Source organism: Neoarius graeffei, chromosome 7 (genome assembly GCF_027579695.1).
Source record: "Neoarius graeffei isolate fNeoGra1 chromosome 7, fNeoGra1.pri, whole genome shotgun sequence".
In the NCBI taxonomy this organism is placed as follows: domain Eukaryota; kingdom Metazoa; phylum Chordata; class Actinopteri; order Siluriformes; family Ariidae; genus Neoarius; species Neoarius graeffei.
In genome coordinates this window covers 53566168-53592231 of record NC_083575.1, presented here as the reverse complement: position 1 = coordinate 53592231, position 26064 = coordinate 53566168, and the positions used below count along the sequence as shown (strand labels likewise).

Genomic DNA, 26064 nt, shown 5'->3' with positions numbered 1-26064 from the left:
AATTGCAAACAGTGTTATATATGGTAATGATGTAAAAATGTTTAGTGGTAATGAGAGTGAACAGTTAGCAATCTGGGTGGTATGGTGATGTAGTGGTTAGCACTGTCGCCTCACAGCAATCGGGCTCTGGGTTCAAGTCCAGCAGCCGACGGGGGCCTTTCTGTGCGGAGTTTGCATGTTCTCCCCGTGTCTGCGTGGGTTTCCTCCGGGTGCTCTGTTTTCCTCCACAGTCCAAAGACATGCGGTTAGGTTAACATGGGGCAGACATGGCCTGAGATTGGTGAGCAAGGCACCAAACCCCCAACTGCTCCCCGGGCGCTGTAGCATAGCTAGAGTATGTGTGTGTTCACTGCTTCAGATGGGTTAAATGCAGAGGTTACATTTCACTGTGTGTTTAAGTCTGTGCTTGAGTGTACGTGTGACAAATAAAGGCTTCTTGGCTTGGCTTTTCAGAAAAAAAAATATTTGTAATAACAAACATGTACACTAGGAGGCATTCATGACCTATTATGGTTCACGTAAACCAATTGGTTTGACCTCCTAGGTTTTGTTGTAATTGTGCAGACATAAGTATACTTCTTAACATTATTAACAAAATTGATATTACAATTGTGTTGTGCCTAAATATCTATTAACAAATGGCTACCATGTAAAATGCATTGCAGCCAAGCTCATAGTGATCTGTGGTACACGTCTACACTTCAGCCTGCATTTAGAGCAGCTCCAGATAGCACTACTGAATAGATTCAGCCTTTTTGAACATGTAGGACATTTTCCTTGCTGTATATGGGTGGTTGTGCTTGCACCAAGGAGAATAGCTGAATTCTCTGTCATCATGTGGCCTCAATGCTGATACCATGAGTTCTGTTAAACAGTGAGAAATACTGAATCAAATGTAGAGGGAGTGCTGCAGGAGAGTCCCAGGGCTACACAGAGTAGTTCGTATCCATAGAAACACCATGCTTTAAGGACACGGAGACTTCTGTTTGGTATGGGCCGCATCTGCTGAAAGTCTTGAAAGCTTTATTTGCTGCCTCTTCTTTTCTCCATTCTGCAATCGCAAGCTACATAGCAAATGCGAAACCCAGCAGTATAAAAATATAAACTAAAACTAGCATGCATTTGAAATATTGGCTGTATTTGGAAATACAATGCTTGTTTGTCGTTATGCTAAGGTTTGTTTTTACATATTATGACATATGAGCAATATTAAACTCAATTCACTCTACAACAAAGTGTTAATGCTGTCTTTAGATAAAGACCGAGTGTGTGGTTTTTACCTGTGGCCCCAAATAAGGTGCTTTCTATGCTTCTCTCTCTCTCTTTCTTGTCTGTATGTGTGTGCTCTTAGTCACTGGCTAAAACATTGTTCCATTTACAGTTTGATTTATGGCTGGAAGAGCTAGAAGAGGATTCCAATTCCCAAAGGTGCAGCAGAAACAGTGATGCTGGATAAATCTTGCTGAGAGGCAATGTTCTCTTTTTCAGTTCCCATACTTTGCACAGCACCTCTTTGTACAGTCGTAAGGTTAATGTGGTGGAAAAACGTGTATGCAGCTGACAGTTTTCGTGTATTAGGATACATCAGTAAATTAGTAATAATATCATACTACCATGCCACATTGCAACATTTCTGCTGCAGTATGGCATAAACATAAAACTGTCTCCAAGAGCTGTGTTGCCATAGGCAGAAACAATAACATCATTCATGTTAATAAATCAAGGCTGTGCTGTGTTCATTAAAATGAAGATACTCCTGACTTTTGGAAAGTCCAGTCATTCCGGCGCCAAGCCAAATCCAAACTAATATCAAGACATGATATGACTAGGAAAGTAAGCCCACTTTTCAAAATGATTATTTTTCTTTTCTGGAGGAGGAGGGAACGAGTTACCGTGAGGCATAGTGTATATAATGCAGCATTGCCCATTTCCCGCGTGGTCTGACTTACTGATTTGATTTTATTCATTCTCTGAGCAGCCATTGCTTTCATTAATTAAAAGCATGCTGTCTTTCTGAATACAGTTTGCTGCATTCAAAAGAAAAGTGCAAGATAAAAGTGGGATCAATTATTAAAACTGAGGGAAAAGCTGCATTCTAGGAGTGGTTTAATTTGTGTTGTCTTATTTCTGTCCAGAGTCCATGCTGAAGGAAAAGTTTCTATTTAAAACAAACAAGCAAACCCATAAAGGTATTAACCTTCACATAAAATGCCCAATGGTTTCACATTCCCATTATCTAAACTGAATTATGTGATACAAAATTTAAAGACCACTTTTATAGCCTTGAAGAACTGCAGTTGTTGCAATTCATAGTTCATCATATAGCGGAGCCTGGATTCTCTTTTTCTCCACATCACAGCCTGGTTTCTTTTTCGAGCAGTACAGAACAAAGAAGAATTGCAGTGCAAATATAATTGTTAAATGATCAAGCAAGCATCAGTTTGAACACACTCTCATCTTAACATTGCAATACTTTTGGCAAACTAGACTTTTGCACTACTTTGTGTATATTAAGTACAGGGTGTTTCAAAAAATTTGATATCATTTCACAATCTAATAACTTTGCTAATTCTCATTCAATTGACCTCAAATTTTAACAGCATGTGTGGAAACAGGTCAAAATTTTAGGCTTAATGTTTTTTGTTTTTATCTTTTTAGGTATAGAAATGCCATTCACTGGAAAAGAAAAGGTGTTTTGTGTGTTAGAGTACGCTCGAACACAGTCGAACAAGACTGTACAGCGTGCATTTATGAGAGAATTCTCTAAAAATGCACCAACTGCAATGCAGATTTGGACACGGCACAAAAAGTTCAAAGAGGAAGGCTGTCTGTGTGTCTGTGTCTCAGGCGGCACACATATTGAAAATTTGTGAACTCATTCATGGAATCCACATACCTTTGAATTCCTCAAAATTTGGATGAGAAATAAGTCTTACATTGCTCAATATTAAGCCTGTTCTGTTTATTTGCCTAGACTATGTAGTTTCTGGGATATTTACATCTCAAATAATATCAATTTTTTTGAAACACCCTGTATATTAAATATACTGTGTATGTATATTAAGTTATAACTTAGCGATATAGTTTTGTGTATGGATTTTCTTAATTTACTTACAACTAATGCTATTGGAAAGCAGTAGCATACACAGATGTAAAGTATAAAAGCCATGAGAAGAAAAACCTACTGAAACAGTGTGTGACCAAAGTGTGTGTGCGTGACCTGTATTAGGCTGCAGAACTAATTGCTTCTGAGAAGGGATTGATATCAGAGATGTGTCAGCATCTCACGGCAATTGAAAGAAGGTGAAATCAGGGTGACTAAGTATAGTATTGTTCTTCACTGCAGCATATCAGTGACAGAAGTGGCTCTGCAAAGCAATGGTGGAAACTGCTGAGAGCAGGGGAAACTGTCCCCTCCTATGCTATATAATACAATCTCATCTCCAAACACTGATGTTTCTCCCTCAGAGGTTGAGAGAAGAAAGATTGATCCAGCAGCCTGCAGTCAATAGTCAATCCATTCCATTTAGAAAAAAAGGGGCCTAGGAACAGAAATGGGAGAAGGTCAGCGAAATCAGCGATGGTGGTACAATTTTAAAAAGGTTCTGGAAGATCCAGGAATATTTAGTAACCTTATTATTGATGATACTTAATAAAAACCTAATTTAACGCCTATTTCAAAATTCAACAGGTTGACCCAAGAAAACACTCCGTCACACAGGCACATGTAGGCTAGTTATACATGATTAATTATAACTGGATGTTTAATTCTATTCATATTCCTATTCGCACAAGAGACAGTGCTGCTTGAGGCAACATGCCATGGTGCGAAAGGGATTTCTGGATTTAATAGTACAGTAGTTATACTGCATACTGTGAATGTAATAAACTGAAAATGATTTTAAAATGAACAGAAACATTCTTAGTGGATTTACTGCAGTAAATAGTTTAAAATGTCAGCAGGGTTAGGCATACTGAAAGAGTCTAGTCTTAATGGATACATATTACCATGGATGCATATCACAGAAGGCATATACAATTCTCCATAAGGATTTGGTGCATGCTGTCTTTGTACTAGGTTTAGTGTTTCAGGCCTGCAGCTCTTTGGATTACTGAATCAATAGTCACTGACAAACATATACCTAAGAACCTCAATCACATAACCACATAATAACCAGTCATGGTCATGTACACCAGCGTTTCTCAACCTTTTTTCAGTCACGGCACCCTTCAGAAGTATGCAAATTTCCAAGGCACCCCCATATAAAATATACGCAGTCACGCTGACCATACGCTGACCCCGGCAGTGGCGTTGTGACATGGGAAAGGGGGCCGTGAGACAAATTTTGATGATGCATGAGGTGGCGATGATCTGCATTAGTGTAACTATCGTTTTTTGGAATTTTAATTCATTTTATTTCAATGTTAGAATATATACTTTTTTGACGGCACCCCTAACAAAGCCAGACGGCACCCCGGTTGAGAAAGGCTGATGTACACTATGCTCCTTCAGTAACAAGTGGAACACCAGGAAGTTCCCTTGAGTGTCTGTGGTTTCGAATACACCACACACTGGCATGTATGAGTGACACAGGATTAATTATGCTCGGACAGTGTGTCGTCCGTTATTTTATTTGTTACATTAAGTTAATTAAGATTAAGAATCGAAAGGAAGAGTAACAACAACAAAAATGTTACTCCACAACTATATTTGCAGCTCACTTAATAGTTTTCAGTGTTTTAATAACTAATTTTTAGTTCAGCAACCAGTGTCAGTGATTGCAATTTGTGTTTGAGTGTCATTTTTGCAGAGAAAAACAACCACCCATTCAGGCTTCAGCTGTATGTAAATTCTCTCAGCAATTTGAGTAAATTTACATATTGCACATTGGATACTGTGGCTTTCAACGATTTTATGGGCCCTGTGCAAATGCAATCTCTTTCCTTGTCTTTTACAGTAAATGCAGGAAAGTGTTTAGTCCAAGCCTTTTGAAGGTCACTTCCATTTAGGTTCCTTGGTTAGTCTGTTGCCTGATTGAACAGATTTGTACAGTGATAGCCTTAGCTTTTGTTCTTAAAAGAGTACTTCATAGAGGTACCACATGGAATGACACCCTGTTGCATATTTATGTGCATTTAAGTGTTTGCTTTGGATACTTTGGACAAAGGTTTGAATAATGCACAAGAACAAAATGAAAATAATGTTTATGGACTTGTGTGTGTGTGTGTGTGTTAATGGAAAAGAAATCCAGTATCATAACGGCACAATTTGTAACGATTGCATTTCCATGTCTGGATGTGATTTGAATATTCTTTTAATAACTCGTCTGGCCACATGCTGTTTACACTTTTTTGTGCATCCTCTGAGCAGCTTTTGCATCTTTTCTGTTGTAATATTTGCCCATTCTTCCTCATGTAACTCTCCCTGATACTGCAGACAGCCTTTTTCAGAGGTTCATTGCAAATTTCATCTCATCTCATCTCATTATCTCTAGCCGCTTTATCCTTCTACAGGGTCGCAGGCAAGCTGGAGCCTATCCGAGCTGACTATGGGCGAAAGGCGGGGTACACCCTGGACAAGTCGCCAGGTCTCATTGCAAATTTCTTTTCAATAAATATTTTTGTATTAAAAATGCTTTTGGCTTATATATAATTTTCATGTTGTGTTCATCCACATTGTCAGAAATAGGAGTACAGTACACTGCAAAAAAATATCTCATCTCATTATCTCTAGCCGCTTTATCCTTCTACAGGGTCGCAGGCAAGCTGGAGCCTATCCCAGCTGACTATGGGCGAAAGGCGGGGTACACCCTGGACAAGTCGCCAGGTCATCACAGGGCTGACACATAGACACAGACAACCATTCACACTCACACCTACGGTCAATTTAGAGTCACCAGTTAACCTAACCTGCATGTCTTTGGACTGTGGGGGAAACCGGAGCACCCGGAGGAAACCCACGCGGACACGGGGAGAACATGCAAACTCCGCACAGAAAGGCCCTCGCCGGCCCCGGGGCTCAAACCCAGGACCTTCTTGCTGTGAGGCGACAGCGCTAACCACTACACCACCGTGCCGCCCCTGCAAAGAAATATATTAAACTGAATTTGAGGAGAAAATTACTTAATACTAGTGAAATTATCTTTCTGCATGGACTGATATTTTTACTTGATAAGACATCTTAGAATAAAGTTGGTTGCAATCTAGAACTAGGTTTAAAAATCTCAGAATTGGTGTCTTGTATTCTTCTAATAGGAAATGCTAGATCGTTTCAACTATTTTCAAGATATTTTCACTTGCTAAGATATCATTTTTTTTTTGCAGTGTAAGAGTTCATTTCTGTCCCCTGAGGTACTACACTAATGTACCCTCTAGGGCTCATTACTGGACTTCCAGGTAACTATGTGCACCTTTATAGGGTCAAAAAGGTATATGTTCCCAATTATATATTCCCAAGTATATAAATGGTAGAAATAAGTACTTTAGAGGGTACTGCCCAAATAGCAAGCAGTTGTATCCAGGTATACTCACCTTCTTCTTTTGGCTGCTCCCCATTACGGGTCGCCACAGCAGATCTTTCGTCTCCATTGCTCCCTGTCTTCCGCATCCTTCTCTACCACACCTGCCACTTTCAGGTCCTCCCTCACCACATCCATGTATCTCCTCTTTGGCCTTCCTCAACATTCTCCTTCCAACATGCTCTGCATCTCTTCTCAGGATGTGCCCATACCATCTCAGTCTCATCTCTCTTAGCTTAATTCCCAAGCTCTCTGCATGTGCTGTCCCTCTGATGTGCTCGTTCCTTATCCTGTCCAACCTCGTCACTCCCATTGCAAACCTTAACATCCTCAACTCCGCCACCTCCAACTTTGCCTCCTGTCTCTTCATTAAGGATACGGTCTCCAATCCATACATTACAGCTGGTCTCACTACTGTCTTATACATCTTACCTTTCACTTTTGCTGGGACTTTCCTATCACAAATGACTCCTGAAATCCTTATCTACCCTGCCTGCACTCTCTTTCTCACCTCACTATCGCAGCCCCCATTTTCCTGCACAGTTGACCCCAGGTACTTGAATTCACCAACTTTCTTTACGTCTACTCCTTGCATCTTCACTACACTCTCATCCCCATTCTCATTGATGCACATGTATTCTGTTTTGCTACTGCTCACCTTCATTCCTCTTCGTTCCAATGCATACCTCCATCTCTCCAGACCCAACTCAACCTCCTTTCTACTTTCACCACATATCACAATATCATCCGCAAGCATCATGTTCCACTATGGCAAACAAGAAAGGACTCAAAATTATAACTGTATATTATACAAAACTAAAATCACTGTAAGAATACCAGGACTTTATTTGATTAATTCCTTGTATGATGTGTCCCTCTGTCCATCTCTCTGTGTTCCTCGCTCCCTCACAGTCTGCATGGAAGCCCTCTTTTAGATGCAAGGTTGGTCACTCTGAACACAGCGCTGTCAACTCACCCCTCTCTGGTGTCCTTGGACCTGGGAGATTGTATGCTGGGAGATGAGGCGATTCAGCTGATTTGTGGCATGTTGCCTCCAGATGGGGCCAAATCTGGTAAACGTTTATATTACCCTTAAAAAAAAAAAAAACACCATAAAACACATTTAACTTTTCAGCCATGTACAGTATTAAAATCACTGGGAGAAGGAATGAGTATTCAGAGTCAGATTAAAATGAATTTTTTTTCTTGCCATATTTTATTCTTAGATAAAAGAAAGAAAGAAAGAAAGAAAGAAAGAAAGAAAGAAAGAAAGAAAGAAAGAAAGAACAACTTTATTCATCACACACTTGTGAAATTCCTCTCTGCATTTAATCCATCTGAAGCAGCAAACACACACATGCACACACACATACCCAGAGCAGTGGGCAGCCATGCTAACAGCACCCGGGGAGCAGTTGGGAGTTAGGTGCTTCACTCAAGGGCACCTCAGCCCAAGGCCGTCCCATATTAACCTGACCGCATGTCTTTGGACTGTGGGGGAAACCGGAGCACCCGGAGGAAACCCACACAGATACATGGAGAACAGGCAAACTCTACACAGCAAGGCCCCTGCCGGCTGCTGGGCTCGAACCCAGAACCTTCTTGCTGTAAGGCGACCGTGCTAACCACTACACCAGCCATGCTAACAGTATCTGGGGAGCAGTTAGGAGTTAGGTGCCCCGCTCAAGGGCACCTCAGCCCAAGGCCGTCCCATATTAACCTAACCGCATGTCTTTGGACTGTGGGGGAAACGGGAGCACCCGGAGGAAACCCACACAGATACGTGGAGAACAGGCAAACTCTACACAGAAAGGCCCCTGCCGGCTGCTGGGCTCGAACCCAGAACCTTCTTGCTGTAAGGCGACCGTGCTAACCACTACACCAGCCATGCGAACAGTGTCCGGAGAGCAGTTAGGAGTTAGGTGCCTCGCTCAAGGGCACCTCAGCCCAAGGCCGTCCTATATTAACCTAACCGCATGTCTTTGGACCATGGGCGAAACCGGAGCACCTGGAGAAAACCCACACAGACACGTGGAGAACAGGCAAACTCTACACAGAAAGGCCCCTGCCAGCTGCTGGGCTCGAACCCAGAACCTTCTTGCTGTAAGGTGACCGTGCTAACCACTACACCAGCCATGCTAACAGTGTCCGGGGAGCAGTTAGGAGTTAGGTGCCTCGCTCAAGGCCGTCCTATATTAACCTAACCGCATGTTTTTGGACTATGGGGAAAACCGGAGCACCCGGAGAAAACCCACACAGACACGTGGAGAACAGGCAAACTCTACACAGAAAGGCCCCCGCCGGCTGCTGGGCTCGAACCCAGAACCTTCTTGCTGTAAGGTGACCGTGCTAACCACTTACACCACCAAAAAGTTGACTTTACAGATTTTGTAAACATGTACAGTATTCTGTTTTGCTCCTGCTCACCTTCATTCCAGTGCATACCTCCATCTCTCCAAATCCAACTCAACCTCCTTTCATCACATGTATCCAGGTATAATAATGCACTTTATTTTCTGACAATCAGTTCAGAAACTGTGATGCAAACCTGTGTAGAGAGAAAAAAAAAAGCACACAGTGTTTGCTGCAAATTGACTTGATACACTGCATCTCTCCCTCTCTCTCTCTCTCCCTCTCTCTCTCTCCAGCAGAGTGTGTTGCATCCTGTAATCGGGTCACATTTCAGTGAAGCCTCAGCATCCATCTCTTGCTGTTAGGAGAAACAGATCCTCTGACTCTGTGTGTTTGTTTTGGGTTTTTTTTTCTCTTGCACGGAAATCATGGTGCTCTTGTGTCTTCTCTGTCTTCTCCTCCCGATCCTGATGCTCTCTGGGTCTCCGGTTCAGGTGGACGGAAAGCGAGGTGGCAAAGATGCGGTTGAGAAAAGCGGCAATTTCATGGAAGACGAGCAGTGGCTGGCCACCATTTCCCAGTACAGCCGCAAGATCAAACACTGGAACCGGTTCCGAGATGTAAGTCCGACTGAACGACCAAGACGAGCTTCATTTGGTTTAATTGCTTGTTTTTAATGCGGATTTAATGCAGGCTACAGACACATAAAGTCTCCAAAAGCCTTCGTTTACAGTTCCACTGAAGGGTTGCTGTGGGAGGTCTGGCGTCGAAGGCTGTGTCCCAAACCGCATAGCTTTATTGCTCCTGCACTAACTGGTGTGTTCAAACAGCACACTGATCATTCTGTTCAGTTTCTGACACATCCATGCTTTAGATATTTTTGATCAATTTACTTTGAGTCTGGGTTGAAGTATGAACTAAATGTGGCAAAGTCATCTTGTATTGTAGCTTAGTTTACAACAGTGAAGTAATGAAGGGGTTCAGTTCGAGTCCCCAGTGCTCCTGGTTCACTATTGGCTAAAAGGTGAAACCTCACTTCCACTCTTGTTCAGTTCATTAATGGGTTTCAGTTTTAAATGCTAGAGTATGTTAGTTATTGTGTTTTTAATTTCCTCACAGATTTTGTACTGCATACTGTATGTGGCAGCTTAATTAGCCAGTCAGAGCAGTTAGAAGACAGCACACACACACCTTACCACAGGATATGTGACTAAAAATAAATGAAATAATAATAATAATAATAAAGGGGCGGCACGGTGGTGTAGTGGTTAGCGCTGGCGCCTCACAGCAAGAAGGTCCGGGTTCGAGCCCCGTGGCCGGCGAGGGCCTTTCTGTGCGGAGTTTGCATGTTCTCCCCATGTCCGCGTGGGTTTCCTCCGGGTGCTCCGGTTTCCCCCACAGTCCAAAGACATGCAGGTTAGGTTAACTGGTGACTCTAAATTGACCGTAGGTGTGAATGGTTGTCTGTGTGTATGTGTCGGCCCTGTGATGACCTGGCGACTTGTCCAGGGTGTACCCCGCCTTTCGCCCGTAGTCAGCTGGGATAGGCTCCAGCTTGCCTGCGACCCTGTAGAACAGGATAAAGCAGCTAGAGATAATGAGATGAGATGAATAATAATAAACAGCTAAATTTGCAAGCTACATTGAGGGTCAAAAATCCAAAAGTATTGGATTATTTTGTATTAAATAACTCGAGCAAGAATCTAATCAGGCTGTATGGACTAGCACTAGTGAATGAAACATTAACCCCCCCCCCCCCCCCCCAAGAGAAAATTTGATTTAGCACTGTTAATGATTTTTTCCAATAGTATTTATTAAACTCCTGAAGCTGGACTGTGTATCATTCTCTAAATTAGCAGCACAGTGAGATAGGGATAAGTTAGAACAAGACCATTATGATTTACCAAGGAGTTTTACATGATCACACTGTCATTGAAGCTCCACTACATAGGAGCCTCTGTAGTCTGATCATCAGGTACTTTTAAAAAAAATCGCATCAAAAAGTGCGCTCATGACCCCAGTATTAGCCATTCAGTTAAGATTCTTTTATCTCATCTCATCTCATTATCTCTAGCCGCTTTATCCTGTTCTACAGGATCGCAGGCATATGCATCTGAAATTGAGTAAAACAGGCTACAGACCTCTCCTCAGTGGTCGAACATTTTCCTAATTTTGGTATAGCATTCAAGTGACTGTGGTAATCTTCACATGTATTCTATGACTAGTCATCCCGTGATCTTGTAATTCAGTATATTAATGCAAAACCAAATCAGTAATCACACATTCTAATGAAAGCTGCTTTAGTGCAACCCACCACTTTCTCAAGCCAAACCTCTCTGTAACATCGGAACTGTGGGATTGAGTAATATCCACTGCTCTTCCACTCTGGATTTTTTATTTAATTTTTTTTAATGTAACATGGCCTCTGGTTATGTTTTTTAATCTAAAGTATCTAGTGATAATGAATATTTTCAGATGCACTCATCTTTCTGTAGTACTGATTTGACATACAGTTTATAGCACAAATACTGTACAATATGTTATTTCAATTGCAGTGCCAGGCCTTTGTATTGCTTGTTTATGCATAGATCATATTATGGAAACAAAGAAAGTGCACTGGCTCCTAAATATGTGCATTGTACAAGTGTTTTTGTTTTGTTTCCATGTGATTAGATTAGATTAGATTAAACTTTATTGATCCCTTTGGGAGGGTTCCCTCAGGGAAATTAAGATTCCAGCAGCAGCATTACAGATAAACAGAGAAAAGAAATAAGATAAATTAAAATAAATTAAGTATTTACATATACAAATATAAAAAGAATAAGATATGGGGAAGAGAGGAGGGGGAGAGAGAGGAGGGGAGAAAAAAAAGCTTCAGGGAAGTCACATTGTTCCTAATGGTTACTGAAAACTGCAATTTGGGATTTGTTACCTTGTGTCTCTGGTGAACAGACACTGGAGAACCCCTGTAAATCTGATCCACCATGCCTTCTCCTGAGAGCAATGTCAACAACTCCTTTGATAGAGGTGAAAATTTAGCAGCAAGAAACTTGAAATTGTATCTCATAGTATTTCATTCTTTTTTGAAGAATACTCTTCTTTTGCTGAAAGGAAAAGAGATTTATGATAGTTCATGTGTCCTCTGAGATGGCTAAGATGCACCATTAAGCTGAGAGGCACATCGTTTGAAAAGAGCAGTGGCATCCTTCATACCCGTTTTTTTTTTTTTTTAGCAGACTTGTGTCCTTCACATTCCAAGAATTATAATACAAAGGGCCAAATTACTCAATTCTGATTGGTCAATCAATTATTGACCCCTTAACCTGGGGCCGTATTTCTGAAATGCTATTGGCTAGTTCATTGCTTGGTTACGGTTACAAAAATTAGCAAATTTTGTCAACAAAATGGCTGACTCTGATGACTCAGCAATGCCGTGTTTCACTATATTTGACGAAGAAATGATAAACCAATTGAAAGCTGCAAGCGAAAATGAAAATACCAAAAAAAGTATGAATTTTTGGCTTTCAGTGTTTAAGAAATGGGCCGCAGAAAGACAAATAAATGACTCTCTAGTGGCATATGAATGCTGTGAGTTAGACAAGGTGCTATCGCAGTTTTTTTTGTGTCATGATGAACGACGCTTTAGAAGCTGATTCAAACGTGCAAGATAGTCTTGCGCCCTGATTGGTTCAGAAAACGTGAATGACAAATGTTGTGAACTTGAATGGCTTCCGAAGTATGAATTTGGCCCTATATATTATAAATAGTGCTGTCAAGCGATTAAAATATTTAATCGCGATTAATGTCGTGACTGTCATAGTTAACTCGCGATTAATCGCAATTTAAACGCACATTTTTGTCACATGAAAAACCATTGTAATTCTCTTATCAGCATAAAAAAGTGAATGGGCTTGCTCACCGTTCAAACTACGGGGGTACTCGGGGGATCCGAGATCCCCTGAAACAGACATGAGATCCCTTGAAAACATGATTTGGGAAATGTTGGATGGTCTCTAAAATATTGGCAAAATGATGTTTATTGACATAGCAATTGTGTGTAACGGGAAGCATTTGCATATCCAAAGTGTTGTGTTTACATCAAAGATAAAATAAACCGATATGACAACGACTGCTGCTGCCAGGTTGGGGACACAAACTAGTAGAAAGGAAGTGTGCCAACAGTGGAGATCCGCGCAATGGAGATCCGCGCTCTGAGACAAGCGCAAGCACACACACACACACACACCCCGAAAATATCGGCATAGTTCGAACACTGGTTGTACCAATGTTTTTTTTTTTTTTTATTACAGAGCATAACACGTCTTGTCACAGCCACTGCAAAGTCGGGCTGGAGCCGCCGATGGGAAAACGAAACCTAGCCGAGCACCGTGGCTCTTCGTCCCGAGGCGCGGGGCTAGCGCGCTGGTTCTTTGGGGGGAGGGCAGAGGACTCTGGCTGTGCGGGGCGGGGCATTACAGTCTAGCTGCTATCGTTTTTCTAAGCAAAGTCTCTGTTCCAAGTTCCTGGCAGTTTCAAAAGCTTATGAAAAACCTACATCATGTCACAGAGCGTTAATCTCCCGATAAAAAAACTATCGCCATTAAAATTGAGTCAAGTTAACGCGATAATAACGCAACATTTTTGACAGCACTAATTATAAACAAGTAATCGTATGGTTCCTGGTAAAATTAAAGGATCAATTTCACTCGTGATTTCAAAGTTTTGACATTTTCAAAACTTCGAAACCACTCGTGAAATTAATCCTTAATTTTACTCGGCCCCATACGATTACCTACAGTATACTAATAGTGTGTTGAAGCACACAACTCCTGTGACGATATGATTATTAATAGGGACTGCAATTACATCAAAGCAGTGCGTTCAGTACATAGACATTGAACTCGAATATATTAAACGGCATTGTAGTCAGTAAATTTGCACAGACCGGGTAAATTGAAAAAATGTACCGTGATACTGATGTTTATTATCTTTTCCATACAGATATAGGAAGTAGTTCAACTGTATTGGGTTCTCTTTGTGAAAATATTTATTTTATCTTCACTGGGTATCAAGGCAAAGTCAAATTACTGAAATTGATTTTGACTTTTAGTGCCCTTCCAGACACAGAGTATTGAGTGGCATTGTAATGAATGGTAACAGTAATCCAAACAGCAGAACAAAAAAGCATATGTCCTCACACACAGAGATAAATATTTAATGAACATTCTTTGCCATTTGTTATTGTCTGTATCAGGGGAGGACGTGTTTGTAGATATGAATTTGCTCCACTGGGATAGATATTTCTTCTGCTGATGGGCTTAAAAACCAGACATAAGCTTAATCTCTGCCTGTAGGTTAGTTTAACATACAGTACAGTAGGTTGAGCAAACAAGCAGACATAGAAATACTCCTCTCTTGCTGCTTCTTATTCTGACTGTCTGCATATAGATCTTTGCACTGCCATTTGCAGTGTCTCTTAGACCCCAGAGTCAAAGATGCCTAATAAGATAGCTAATCTATGGATCATGAAACACCTTTCTGAGTTTTCAACTTGCTTGTATCTTGAGAAACTAGTTTGAATTGCCAGATAATGCTGAGACATCCTTGTGTAGGATGCAAAAATCATGTTCAGGAAATTGTGCTTTGTACACTATTAAGAAATGGTGGTTGGATATTAAAGGAGTTTTGTTTGGTTATATCATATATACAGGGGGCTGCAAAAGTAGGTATACAGTAATGAAAAACAAAACGTTATTTTATTGATTATCCAAACATGTCAGTTATAACATATTAATCCCTTAAATGTTCAAATTGTTTGCCCCCGGCATTCATACACTCCACTGGTCGAGTGTGGACACCCATGCACGCTCTGGCACAAAGGTCTTTATCAGGATCAATTTCCTGACAAGCCTCCCGTATGAACTGAATCATGGCATCAATAGAACGTGGCTTGCGTGCGAAAACCCTATCTTTTACACATCCCCAGAAAAAGAAGTCCATAGGGGTGAGATCCGGCGAACGTGGTGGCCAGTCAACGGCTCCCCGACGTCCAATCCACCTGTCGGGAAATTCTGTCAAGTAGCGCACGCACATTGAGTGCAAAGTGCGGTGGTGCCCCATCCTGCTGAAAGTAGAAGTCGTTCTGCTGCTGTTGTTCACGTATAATCCTTACTGTATACCTACTTTTGCAGCCCCCTGTATAAAGGTTTTTAATGTATTTTAAATGTCACCTAAAGAATGTACACTACCGTTCAAAAGTTTGGGGTCACCCAGACAATTTTGTGTTTTACATGAAAAGTCACACTTTTATTTACCACCATAAGTTGTAAAATGAATAGAAAATATAGTCAAGACATTTTTCTGGCCATTTTGAGCATTTAATCGACCCCACAAACGTGATTCTCCAGAAACTCAATCTGCTCAAAGGAAGGTCAGTTTTATAGCTTCTCTAAAGAGCTCAACTGTTTTCAGCTGTGCTAACATGATTGTACAAGGGTTTTCTAATCATCCATTAGCCTTCTGAGGCAATGAGCAAACACATTGTACCATTAGAACACTGGAGTGAGAGTTGCTGGAAATGGGCCTCTATACACCTATGGAGATATTGCACCAAAAACCACACATTTGCAGCTAGAATAGTCATTTACCACATTAGCAATGTATAGAGTGGATTTCTGATTAGTTTAAAGTGATCTTCATTGAAAAGAACAGAGCTTTTCTTTCAAAAATAAGCACATTTCAAAGTGACCCCAAACTTTTGAACGGTAGTGTATTTCAGTATAGCCTAATATTCATGTTTTGTGGGTTTGTTTTTCTGGCCTGTTTACTTCTTGTAGTATTTTATGGAAGAGCAAGGTGTTTTCCTTCCCCAAATTGGCAAAGAGCAATATTTATGATGAGATTTTCAGTAAACCAACCATGACTTGTGTGAAATAGGCAACACTAAGGAGATTCCTGCTTTCAGTTTTAACACTGTGGCCTTGATCTACTCGTGTCATGCTCGCTGTCTATTTACATATTAGTAGAATATAAAATCCAATTCCACGGTTGATATTTAAACCCATGTGAATGACGATGTAAAAGAATAGACCATTTAACATCCTGACTGAACATATTTAATTATAAGCAATATTTTAACCAAGCCGTACATTCATCAGTCTCAGCGTTAAACAGTACATTCGCAAGACGAATGTCCAATATTTTCCTTGGATGCAATAACATTGTCTTCTAATGACTCGCTCAGTGTTGTAATAGGATTATGCTCATTATCAGCATATATGTCTCAGTTTCTGTGAGTGCATGCCTCTGATTGCCCCTTCCTCCACTAGCAGCTAAGAGAGAGTTTCTCAGAAAGCAGAAGTGAAGCTGTCATCTGTTCCACTGAAAATAAACAACGAACAGAGTCGGCCAATCCTCTGGTGGCTGCCAGCCTCTATCTCTCCCCCTCTCTGTGTAGAAGGAGCTCATTAAAAGCAGTGCTTCCCCTCAGCAGCGGAAGACCGTGTCAGGCTTGCACCTGTTACACTGCCACTACATTTTTAATGAAGCAAAATGTTTCATGCATCTTCTCCCCAGTTCCCTAGTCATTACCATGGTCTTAAGATGCACACTGGACCAGGCTGAGGTGGGTGTAATAATGTTGCTCTTAGGGAAGCCTGTCATTTGGCAGACTTCCTAATTGCAGATAGGAAGATTTTTTAAGATAAGACAAGCAGGATGATGATGACAGTTCATAATGTCTTGATTGGTGGAGTTGAAGCTTGATCAAGAGATTAATTTGTTGCTTCTCATCAAGTGCATTAATCACTGGTAGAAATGTGTGCTGGTTTGCATTTGTGAGCCTAATAGATTAATGAAGTGTGACTACCATATGAGCTGAAATGCTGAAGCATCCGTCTTTACCCTCAGTGATAGGTGAGATACCTGGCTGGGTAGTGTGAAGAGTGAGTACTTGTGACAGTCCCACAGGGCATGTATCACAGCTATATGAAAGTCCCACAGTGCTGTTATGACTGGCACTAATCCATCAGGATTGCAGCCAAGTGGCCGTGTAGGTTGGTATACGTGTGTCATCATGTCATATTGACTAAGATTATCTATAATACTGTATAACGTAATGCCAACAAATATCCCAATACAGTTTGTGTTTAGACAGGGCTGCCAACTTTTCAAAATTCCTTGGAGTGAGATTTTTTTTTGGGGGGGGGGGTCGACGGCAAAATTTTTCCGCACACCACGCAGTAAGTGGGAATTTTGTATTCAGTTTGATATTCACTTGTCCCCCTGCATTCTGGTGTTTTGTTTGTGGGTCGTCCAGCTGGAGATGGACAATGGGGGGGGGTATTGAGATTTTGGATTTAGTAGATGTTCCTGCATTCTGGTGGATTTTTGGAGTGGCCTGCTGTGCCATACCTACATTCTTACACACCCTGACTTGCCAGGCCTTCAGCTTGTGGCCAACAAAAGCACCAAGTTTTGGCTTAAAAGCCCCCACACTAGAAAACTACAGATGACTGCCAGTGTTCCTGTAGCCCTATAGACCTGCTCTTCTGTCTGCCCGGTTTGTTGCTCTTCTGTCTGTCCTGTCTGCCTTTTCTGGCTTGGCTGGACTGTCAAAATAAAATATTCCACTTTTGTCCTGCCAGTGGTCTTACCCTTCGGGACATCCTACCTTTGAAAGAATTCAAATAGTCATGTTGGTTTAATAAATCTACGCAGTCACAACAACATGCCTTTTCCTGGAGGACAAGTTTCTTGTGTTTATTCTGAATCTTACCTGCTCTGAGTGGTAGGCAGGCCTACAGCAAAACGGTCAAGTTCTTTGATCTTACAGGTGACCATGCTTTATTTACTTTAACTGAGCAATTACATACATCATAAATAATTAAAAATAAATACCCTGTAAATAAACAATAGGTATGGTGGCTAATGGCTCTTCTTGCATTTGTAATATTATCTCTTACTTGCTTTATTTTATAACATTTCCAGTATGGCTTCAAATAAAGTCATAAAGTATGATAACATACAGTAAACAAAACTAAAAATGCGCCTTAATAAACATGTGCTAAGGAGGTGCTCTCCCGTGCTGCTTGTTGGGGAAGATAGAGGCTGTGGCACAGCAGCAGGCCTATAATGATTTAGCATGCCTAGTACACAGCTCTCGATATGGCATTAAATATTCTCACAACACTTATAGGCTAAAACGATTAAGAAACTTTATATAAGTTCATAATTACGCCAGTAATGCCACACATTGGCGTGCATATGTACAAACCTGTCTGAGACACTCGTCTTCAACTCGGATACCTTCTTCTCTCTCCTCTTCCTCTAAATTGGCGGTAGGCAATTATCCAACTTCTGGCGAGTGCAGCATCATTAGATGCGCCACCTACCATAGGGGAGTGTGTACAGAAGGGAACACCTGTCTGCCTGTTTAGCCGTGCGTAAGGCATAATTGATCGATCGCAATGGGTAGCCTAGATCAGATAGATAAACTAGTTTTTTTCTAGCGTGAGAAATCAGAGGTATGGCGTGTGAGCGTGTGAAGACAGTCAAATGCGTGTGTCTCACGCTCATTGCGTGAGAGTTGGCAGCCCAGGTTTAGACAAATCACAATTCTGCAAGCTACACTGGCACAAAACAGCCAGAGAATTCTGTTTGCAATGGGCAGGTTTCTTGCTCTAAAGCCAGTACTGATAAACTCGCAGTTTTACCCTGAGGGACTGGGCACAGGCTTAATGGGGAGCAGAGTTGGAGTACACTGAAATGGCAGCCAATGAAAGCAAGTTAGTGGGGTGTAGGAGTTTCTGGCCACACACCAGTGTTGTTGGTGGGACTTTAATCGAATCAAGAGAAACTGGTCTTTCATCATGCTGATCCTGTGTTCCGTGCCCTTTCCTGCTGAATTGGACATTCAGATGTGCAGGTGCAAAGTGTGGCAGGCCCAGCACCAGTTTCAGTGCTGCTCAGTCTCCTGTACATTCCTGAGCGAGACTTTTTTTAAATTCTATTTCTAAGACTGCTAACGCTTATTGACGAATTGAACATTTCCATGCTTCTACCAGCTATTTCACTTCAGTCTTCAGTCTAAGTTTAACAAAGAAGGTGGTTGAATTATCTGAAATAACTCAATAAAAGTGTAGCTGAATTGGAACAGTGGATGAACTTTCTGTCTTTTTTTGCTTGTCCTTAATAAAGTCAAGAGCCGAGTATACCTCAGACTGGGAACTTTTCTTTGAAAGTAGTAATGAGTAGCCAGGTTATTTGGCAGAGACTTGGTCAAAATGCCAGAAAGGTGCAGTCTGCCTGTAGTCATAATGAGCCAGAGTATACTGGGAATGCGTTTAGGAAATGTGTAACATTGACATGCCCTGTCAAAGCTGTCAAGATCTGCTCCACAGCAGTCAAGTCCCTCACTTCTTTCTGCTGCTTTTGGGCAGAATGGGTTATTGACTGCTTCTCATGTCAAATTTGCTCATTTAAAGGCATCACTGTATTGTATTGCTCCCTCTGGCTGTTACCTTTATAGCTGTCATTCATTCTCATTGTGTGTGTCCCAAAGTGTGTCCTGAAGACTAACAACTAGGAAATTGTTACTGAGTTACAAAGAGCTTGTTCATTTGTCTCTGCAGCATCCATTCACAGCCTGAACTAAATGAATGTGTATGGATTGGGATTGATTAAGGCTCAGGGATTGTATTAGTGTGCCTTGACAAATTAAATGAAGCACTTATATTCATTAAGCAGGAACATGTATGAATGTATCATCCTGCTTGTATATAGTTAAGAATATAATGAATAGTTCTGTGATGTTTTTAATAAACTGATGGCATTTGTCCTAGTCAGATGATATTCAGTTACTTTTCTGAAGTGTTCATCATCAGTACATGAATATATATGTTATGCCGCTTTTCCACTACCAACGCGGCTGAGCCGTGCCGTGCTGAGTTGGGCTGAGTCGAGCCGAGCGGGGCTGTTGGAGTTGCATTTCGACTACAACCGCGCTGAACCGTGCTGGCTGGAAGTGGGTGGACACATTGGGTGGAGTTAGCGAAAGTGGGTGGACGTCAGGTGATGTCGTTAGGCGGCGCAAACAGTGACATCAGTGAGCTTTTAAGCGGTAGTCTCACAACCCGGATAGTAAACAATAAACATGGAGGACATGGAGTCGTTAGTGTTGCTGGTCTTGGTGCTGTGGCTTGTTGTCACCGACAACGCCAACAGATACTGGCAAGAGCGTATAGATGAGGCGAGGCGCATAAGGCTTCCTAATTCGTAATTCTCCTTCTTCCGGGTTTACGGTGTTTACAGATCCCAGCGTGCTCGCGGGGCGTGTGAGGACACTCCTCCTCACCAATCAGTGCACAGGGGAGTGTCTGCTCACGCCCCTAGCCTCACTCAGCTCGGTTTGGCTCGCTTCAGCCCCACTCCAAAACGGTGCGAGTTTTGGGGGCTAAGCAGGGCTGAAGCGAGCTGAGTCGTGCTGTTTTTAGATAGTCGAAACGCGAGCCGTGTCGGGCTGAAGCGAGCTGAAGCGAGCTGAAAAAGGGTAGTGGAAAAGGGCCATTATTTACCAGTTGGGAGGTCCGTATCGTGAAATACCGTGACCGAGGTCTTGAAAGTACTGGGCCGAGGTCAGTATTCAAGGCCAAAGTCACGGTATTTCACCATACGGCCCGACCTTAAGCTGGTCTCATCTTATCTCATTATCTCTAGCTGCTTTATCCTGTTCTACAGGGTCGCAGGCAAGCTGGAGCCTATCCCAGCTGACTACGGGCGAAAGGCGGGGTACACCCTGGACAAGTCGCCAGGTCATCACAGGGCTGACACATAGACAACCATTCACACTCGCATTCACACCTACGGTCAATTTAGAGTCACCAGTTAACCTAACCTGCATGTCTTTGGACTGTGGGGGAAACCGGAGCACACAGAGGAAACCCACATGGACACGGGGAGAACATGCAAACTCCACACAGAAAGGCCCTTGCCGGCCACAGGGCTCGAACCCGGACCTTCTTGCTGTGAGGTGACAGTGCTAACCGCTACACCACCGTGCCGCCCCCTTAAGCTGGTAAATAATATATTTATTTTTTTCTTTACCAAATTCTAACAGAAAACGAGAGCGCTCGAAAGGGAAAACCGAGCCGAGGCGAGACGCCATTTTGAATCCTCATTCACGGCTGTAATGCAAATGGCTTCCTCCTCGGTAAACAAGTGCACTTCCATGGCAGGAAAAAAACTACATTTTGCCGCCTATGTAGTCCCCTATTTATACAAAATTGAGTCATTCAGGATTCAGCCATGTTTTTGCTCGGTGTTGGCAAGTTAGAGGTTTTTAGCTTTCTCCTGAAATGTTTTCTTTTATTTCTTCTTCCTCAGGGTAGTAAAACTCGCTTTCGTTGTGAAGACTGTCGTTATTGCTATCCATGCTGTAAAATTAATGCTATTATACTGAGAAATGCTGGCAAAAATTTACAAGATTTTTGATAATTTTATAAATAAATCTTATTAAAAAAGCTAAATGTTGACAAAAAAATGCTACTATGTTTGTTGTTGTTGTGAACGAGCGAGTCGCCAGAGGTCCGTAACCGGGGTCCATAACTGGGGTCCATAACTGGGGTCCGTATCCTACGATACGGACCTGCTCACCAGCCGATCAGAGCACAGGATTTGATGGAAACCGGACCGCGAAAAAAATAAGTATTATTATTCTATCTGCAGTCGCGCGCTCTGATTACTACCAGGCTATCAGTTCATATACCGTGAGTAGAGAAAAACAAAATGGCGGAGCGTGATGCTGAACCAACCAAGGATGAAATAAAAACTCTACTTGAAGATAAAACCCCCCAAAATACAAAAAAGCAACAAAATATGGAATGAAAGTATTTGATAGTAAGAATGTATGTTTTTATTTTTCAAGAATTATTATTATAGCATTTTTCACAAATTACTACTGTCATCTCGCCAGTTTGTTTACATTCGTCATCTTTAATCATTAAAATTTGTTGAATTTTTTTAGACCGGTTCAAAAGCTCAAAGAAGTTTGAAAATTACTAGTGCTGTCAAAAATGTCGCATTATTAACGCGTTAACTTGACTCAATTTTAACGGCGATAATTTTTTTATCGCGAGATTAACGCTCTGTGACATGATGCCACGCCCCGCACAGCCAGAGTTCTCTGCCCTCCCCCGAAGAGCCACGGTGCTCGGCTTAGGTTTTGTTTTCCCATCGGCGGCTCCAGCCCCACTTTGCAGTGGCTGTGACAAGACGTGTTATGCTCTGCAATAAAAAAAAACATTGGTACAACCAGTGTTCGAACTATGCCGATATTTTCGGGGAGTCCCTTTTTTTCCATTGGGGGGTGCTTGCGCTTGTCTCAGAGCGCGGATCTCCATCGTGCGCTCACTTCGGATATGCAAATGCTTCCCGTTACACACGATTGCTATGTCAATAAACATCATTTTGCCAATATTTTAGAGACCCCCCAACATTTCCCAAATCATGTTTTCAAGGGATCTCATGTCTGTTTCAGGGGATCTCGGATCCCCCGAGTACCCCCGTAGTTTGAACAGTGAGCAAGCCCATTCACTTTTTTATACTGATAAGAGAATTACAATGGTCTTTCATGTGACAAAAATGCGCGATTAAATTGCGATTAATCGCGAGTTAACTATGACAGTCGCGACATTAATCGCAATTAAATATTTTAATCGCTTGACAGCACTAAAAATTACATAACTAAAATGTCCAAGGAAGAATTAAATAAATTTCTAAATCTATTCTATACCTCGGCAGGACGGCACTTTCTACAAAAACACAACACTAAAGTCAATTTGTGCAGTCATCGATAGGTTTTTAAGAAGTCCACTTCAGTGGAAATGATTTTGTCGAATGTTTCGTATAAAGTTTTTATTTATTGAATTTGCAAAAAATAAAAATAAAAATGTTCTGTTTCTCAAAATCCAGTAAATGTGGATGTAATAAACAATTATTCCACTCAGTCTTGTTGTACATTGCTTATAGCCAACTCAGCGCTAAGCGCCTTGTCAGCTATCAGCTCATGTACGACTCGATTTTATGGAATAACTGTTAAGTATACACACTCGGGGAGCATGGATGTAGACAAGACACAAAACAGCAATACAGTGCTTTAATACTGACACATTGTGCTTGATACAGATGTCTAGATAGCAGTGTGGTATGCTTGTGACAGTTTTATTGTATCAGACCAAATTTGGTAAATGTTTTTACATACATTTTTTACAGATTTAAACAGCAGTAACAAAATTCAATCCCTCTGTCTTGCCACACCACATTTTATCGAAATGATGGATTTGGCATTCACTGACCTCCAGTCACACTTTGATTAATAGATACTCAATTTTATTAATTGCTCATGTTACCTGAGAACCTCTTTTCACTGTTGGTTGTCATGTGTCATTGTGTATGCTACAGATGAGCAAGTTTACACGTTGGCTTCTTGGAATCTGAAAGCTAAGGAGACAGACTACTATGCTGAACCTGCCACCCACAGCTTTATGTTTCCTTAATAGACAGTAGTGAAGCAAGGCGTTAGTCAACTGCAGGGCATTCTCTCAGAGATGTTCGTTTTATTCTGTGCAAAGCCTTTGGGCTTCTTAAAACGATCTGTCAGTCTGGGTCAGAGATGTGTCTCTGAGGAGATGCCTGCCTGCCTCCCTTGGCTCTGAAAACCTCTTCTGAATGGTCGACCTTCAAGCTTCTTCCAGAACATGAAGGAGGGCTGGGATGCTCTGAATCAGCTGAGTGGGCTGGTAACAGTGCTTTTGATGTGCTGTACTGCTAATCTGAAAAGCCTGGTCAAATAAGCCTTGTGCATAAATCAAGTGGGAGGCTTATGTTTGCCTGTCTGCTCCAACTGTGCTATGACAGTGAAAATAGAGTTCTGGTGGGCGCATTGCTTATTCCTAGTCTTTTCGTGGTACATGACTGATTGGATTCTCAATTGAAAAGCAACTGAATGAGAACACATGTATTTGGGAGCTGTGAGAAGCCCACATAACTGTTAGTAGCCAAGCAGAGTTATCTTTGTGTGGGATGTGAGACCATTTTGAGGTCTTCATCACAATGATACATCTGATTTTGATAAAGCCTACATGCAATCATTATAGTCAAATGGCAGAACTGTTAGGAATTTGAATATCTGTATACAGTGGTGCTTGAAAGTTTGTGAACCCTTTAGAATGTTCTATATTTCTGCATAAATATGACCTAAAACAACTTCAGATTTTCACACAGGTCCTAAAAGTAGATGTGTTGTATTGGGAGTAAGCTTGTGCAAGTCTGTCTGTCTTCTCTTGCATTTGCATGTATGTGTGTGAGAGTAGAACTATATCGTCTGCATAATCCAGATCATCCAGTTGCTCCCACAATGTCCACTGGATTCCATTTCGCTTTCCCTCTGTTGTTTTTCTCATGACCCAATCGATGGCGAGGAGGAAAAGGAATGGTGAGAGAAGACATCCTTGCTTGACTCCTGTCTTGACTTCAAAGGTCCGGGAAAGCTGACCTGCATGCATGACTCTACAGGAGGTGCCGTCATATAAATTCTTGATTAGGTTTATGATCTTGGTGGGGATTCCATAGTGTTCCATTAGCTGCCATAGTGTTGTCCAGTCTAAGCTGTCAAAAGCCTTCTCAAAGTCAATGAAATTCATGTACAGGGATGTGTTCCATTCAATAGACTGTTCAATGATGATGCGAAGTGTTGCTATGTGGTCTGTGCATGAGCGATCTTTCCTGAAACTTGCTTGCTGGTCCCGCAGCCTCCTGTCAACGGCTTCCTGAAGACGGTTCAGGATGACTCGATTAAAGATCTTACTGGGCACTGAGAGTAGGGTGATCCCTCGGTAGTTGTTGCACTTTCTTAGGTCACCTTTCTTCGGGAGTTTCACTATGTGGCCCTCTGCCCATTCTGTGGGTGTTTTTTCGTCCTCCCAAATTCTTCCAAAGAGGCTGTACAGCATGTCTGTAGATGTGTTCACATCAGCTTTGAGGGCTTCAGGTGGAATATTGTCAGGGCCAGCAGCCTTACCTGGTTTTAGTTGTTTGATTGCAGCTTTTATTTCAGTTTTTGTTGGTCTGTCACACTTGATCTTTAGCTGTGTCTGGGCCATAGGAATGTGTGGCTTCTCTGCTGGTGGTGGTCTGTTAAGAACCTCTTTGAAGTGTTCTACCCATCTATTGAGCTGGTCTTCTGGGGTTGAAAGGAGTTGGCCATTCTTGTCCGTGATCGGTTTATTACTTTGTCGATGTGTCCCAGCCAGTTTTCTTGTGATGTTGTACAGTTCCTTCATGTTTCTTTGGGATGCTGCAAGTTCTGCCTCCTTAGTCAATCTCTCCACCTGTGATCTCTTGTCCTTCTTGATGTTCTTGCGTACTTCTTTGTGGCAATGGTTGTATTCCTTTACGACTGCTGCTTTTTCAGATCTTGTTTTTGCAATGTTTACTTTTTCCTTCAGCTGTCTCCTCTGATGGATTCTGTTGAGGGTTTCTGGTGTTATCCAATCTTTCTGGTTTTGTGATCTTCTCTCCAAGACCTCCTCACATGTTGAGCTCCAAGCAGTTTTTAGGTTTTTCCACTCTTTGTTTATTGTCCATTCTCTTGTGTGACCAAGCTGCATCTCTGTATTTTTCTTTGAGAGAGTATCTCTGAATTCTTTCTTGATTTGAGCATTGCTGAGGTAGCTGGTATTATATTTTGTCCTCTGGCCCTTTGCATGATGGTATCTCTTCAGCCTTAGTTTGAATTTCCCCACCAGGAGATGGTGGTCTGAGGCTGCATCTGGCCCCCGTCTTGTCCTGACATCTTCCATGGTTCTTCTAAACTTTTTATTTATACAGATGTGATCGATTTGGTTTTCTGTGACATGATCTGGTGACACCCAGGTTATTTTATGGATTGTCTTGTGGGGGAAAACACTCCCCCCTATTAGGAGGTTATTGTTCACATAGGTTTCAGCAAACATCTCGCCGTTTTCGTTCATGGTCCCCCACTCCATGTTTACCCATCACAGACTCGTATCCCTCATTTTGGGCTCCAATCTTTGCATTAAAATCCCCCATTAGAATAATGAGGTCCCTAGTTCCAATGTCATTGAGAAGGTGGTTTAAGCTGTCATAGAACCTCTCCTTGGCCTCGTCATCTGCGTCA

General features: G+C 41.8%; 1 protein-coding gene across 2 annotated transcripts in view; it reads left to right on the top strand.

Moving 5' to 3' along the window:
• The first annotated feature begins 9171 nt into the window (after nucleotides 1-9171).
• The window catches only part of spock2 (SPARC (osteonectin), cwcv and kazal like domains proteoglycan 2), a 64504-nt gene continuing 47611 nt past the window's right edge, over nucleotides 9172-26064 (top strand). For both annotated transcript variants that reach the window (XM_060925974.1, XM_060925973.1), the window contains exon 1: nucleotides 9172-9490. In XM_060925974.1, coding sequence (XP_060781957.1) covers nucleotides 9299-9490 — 192 coding nt within the window. In that variant the 5' untranslated portion in view covers nucleotides 9172-9298. The remainder of the gene's footprint in view (nucleotides 9491-26064) is intronic.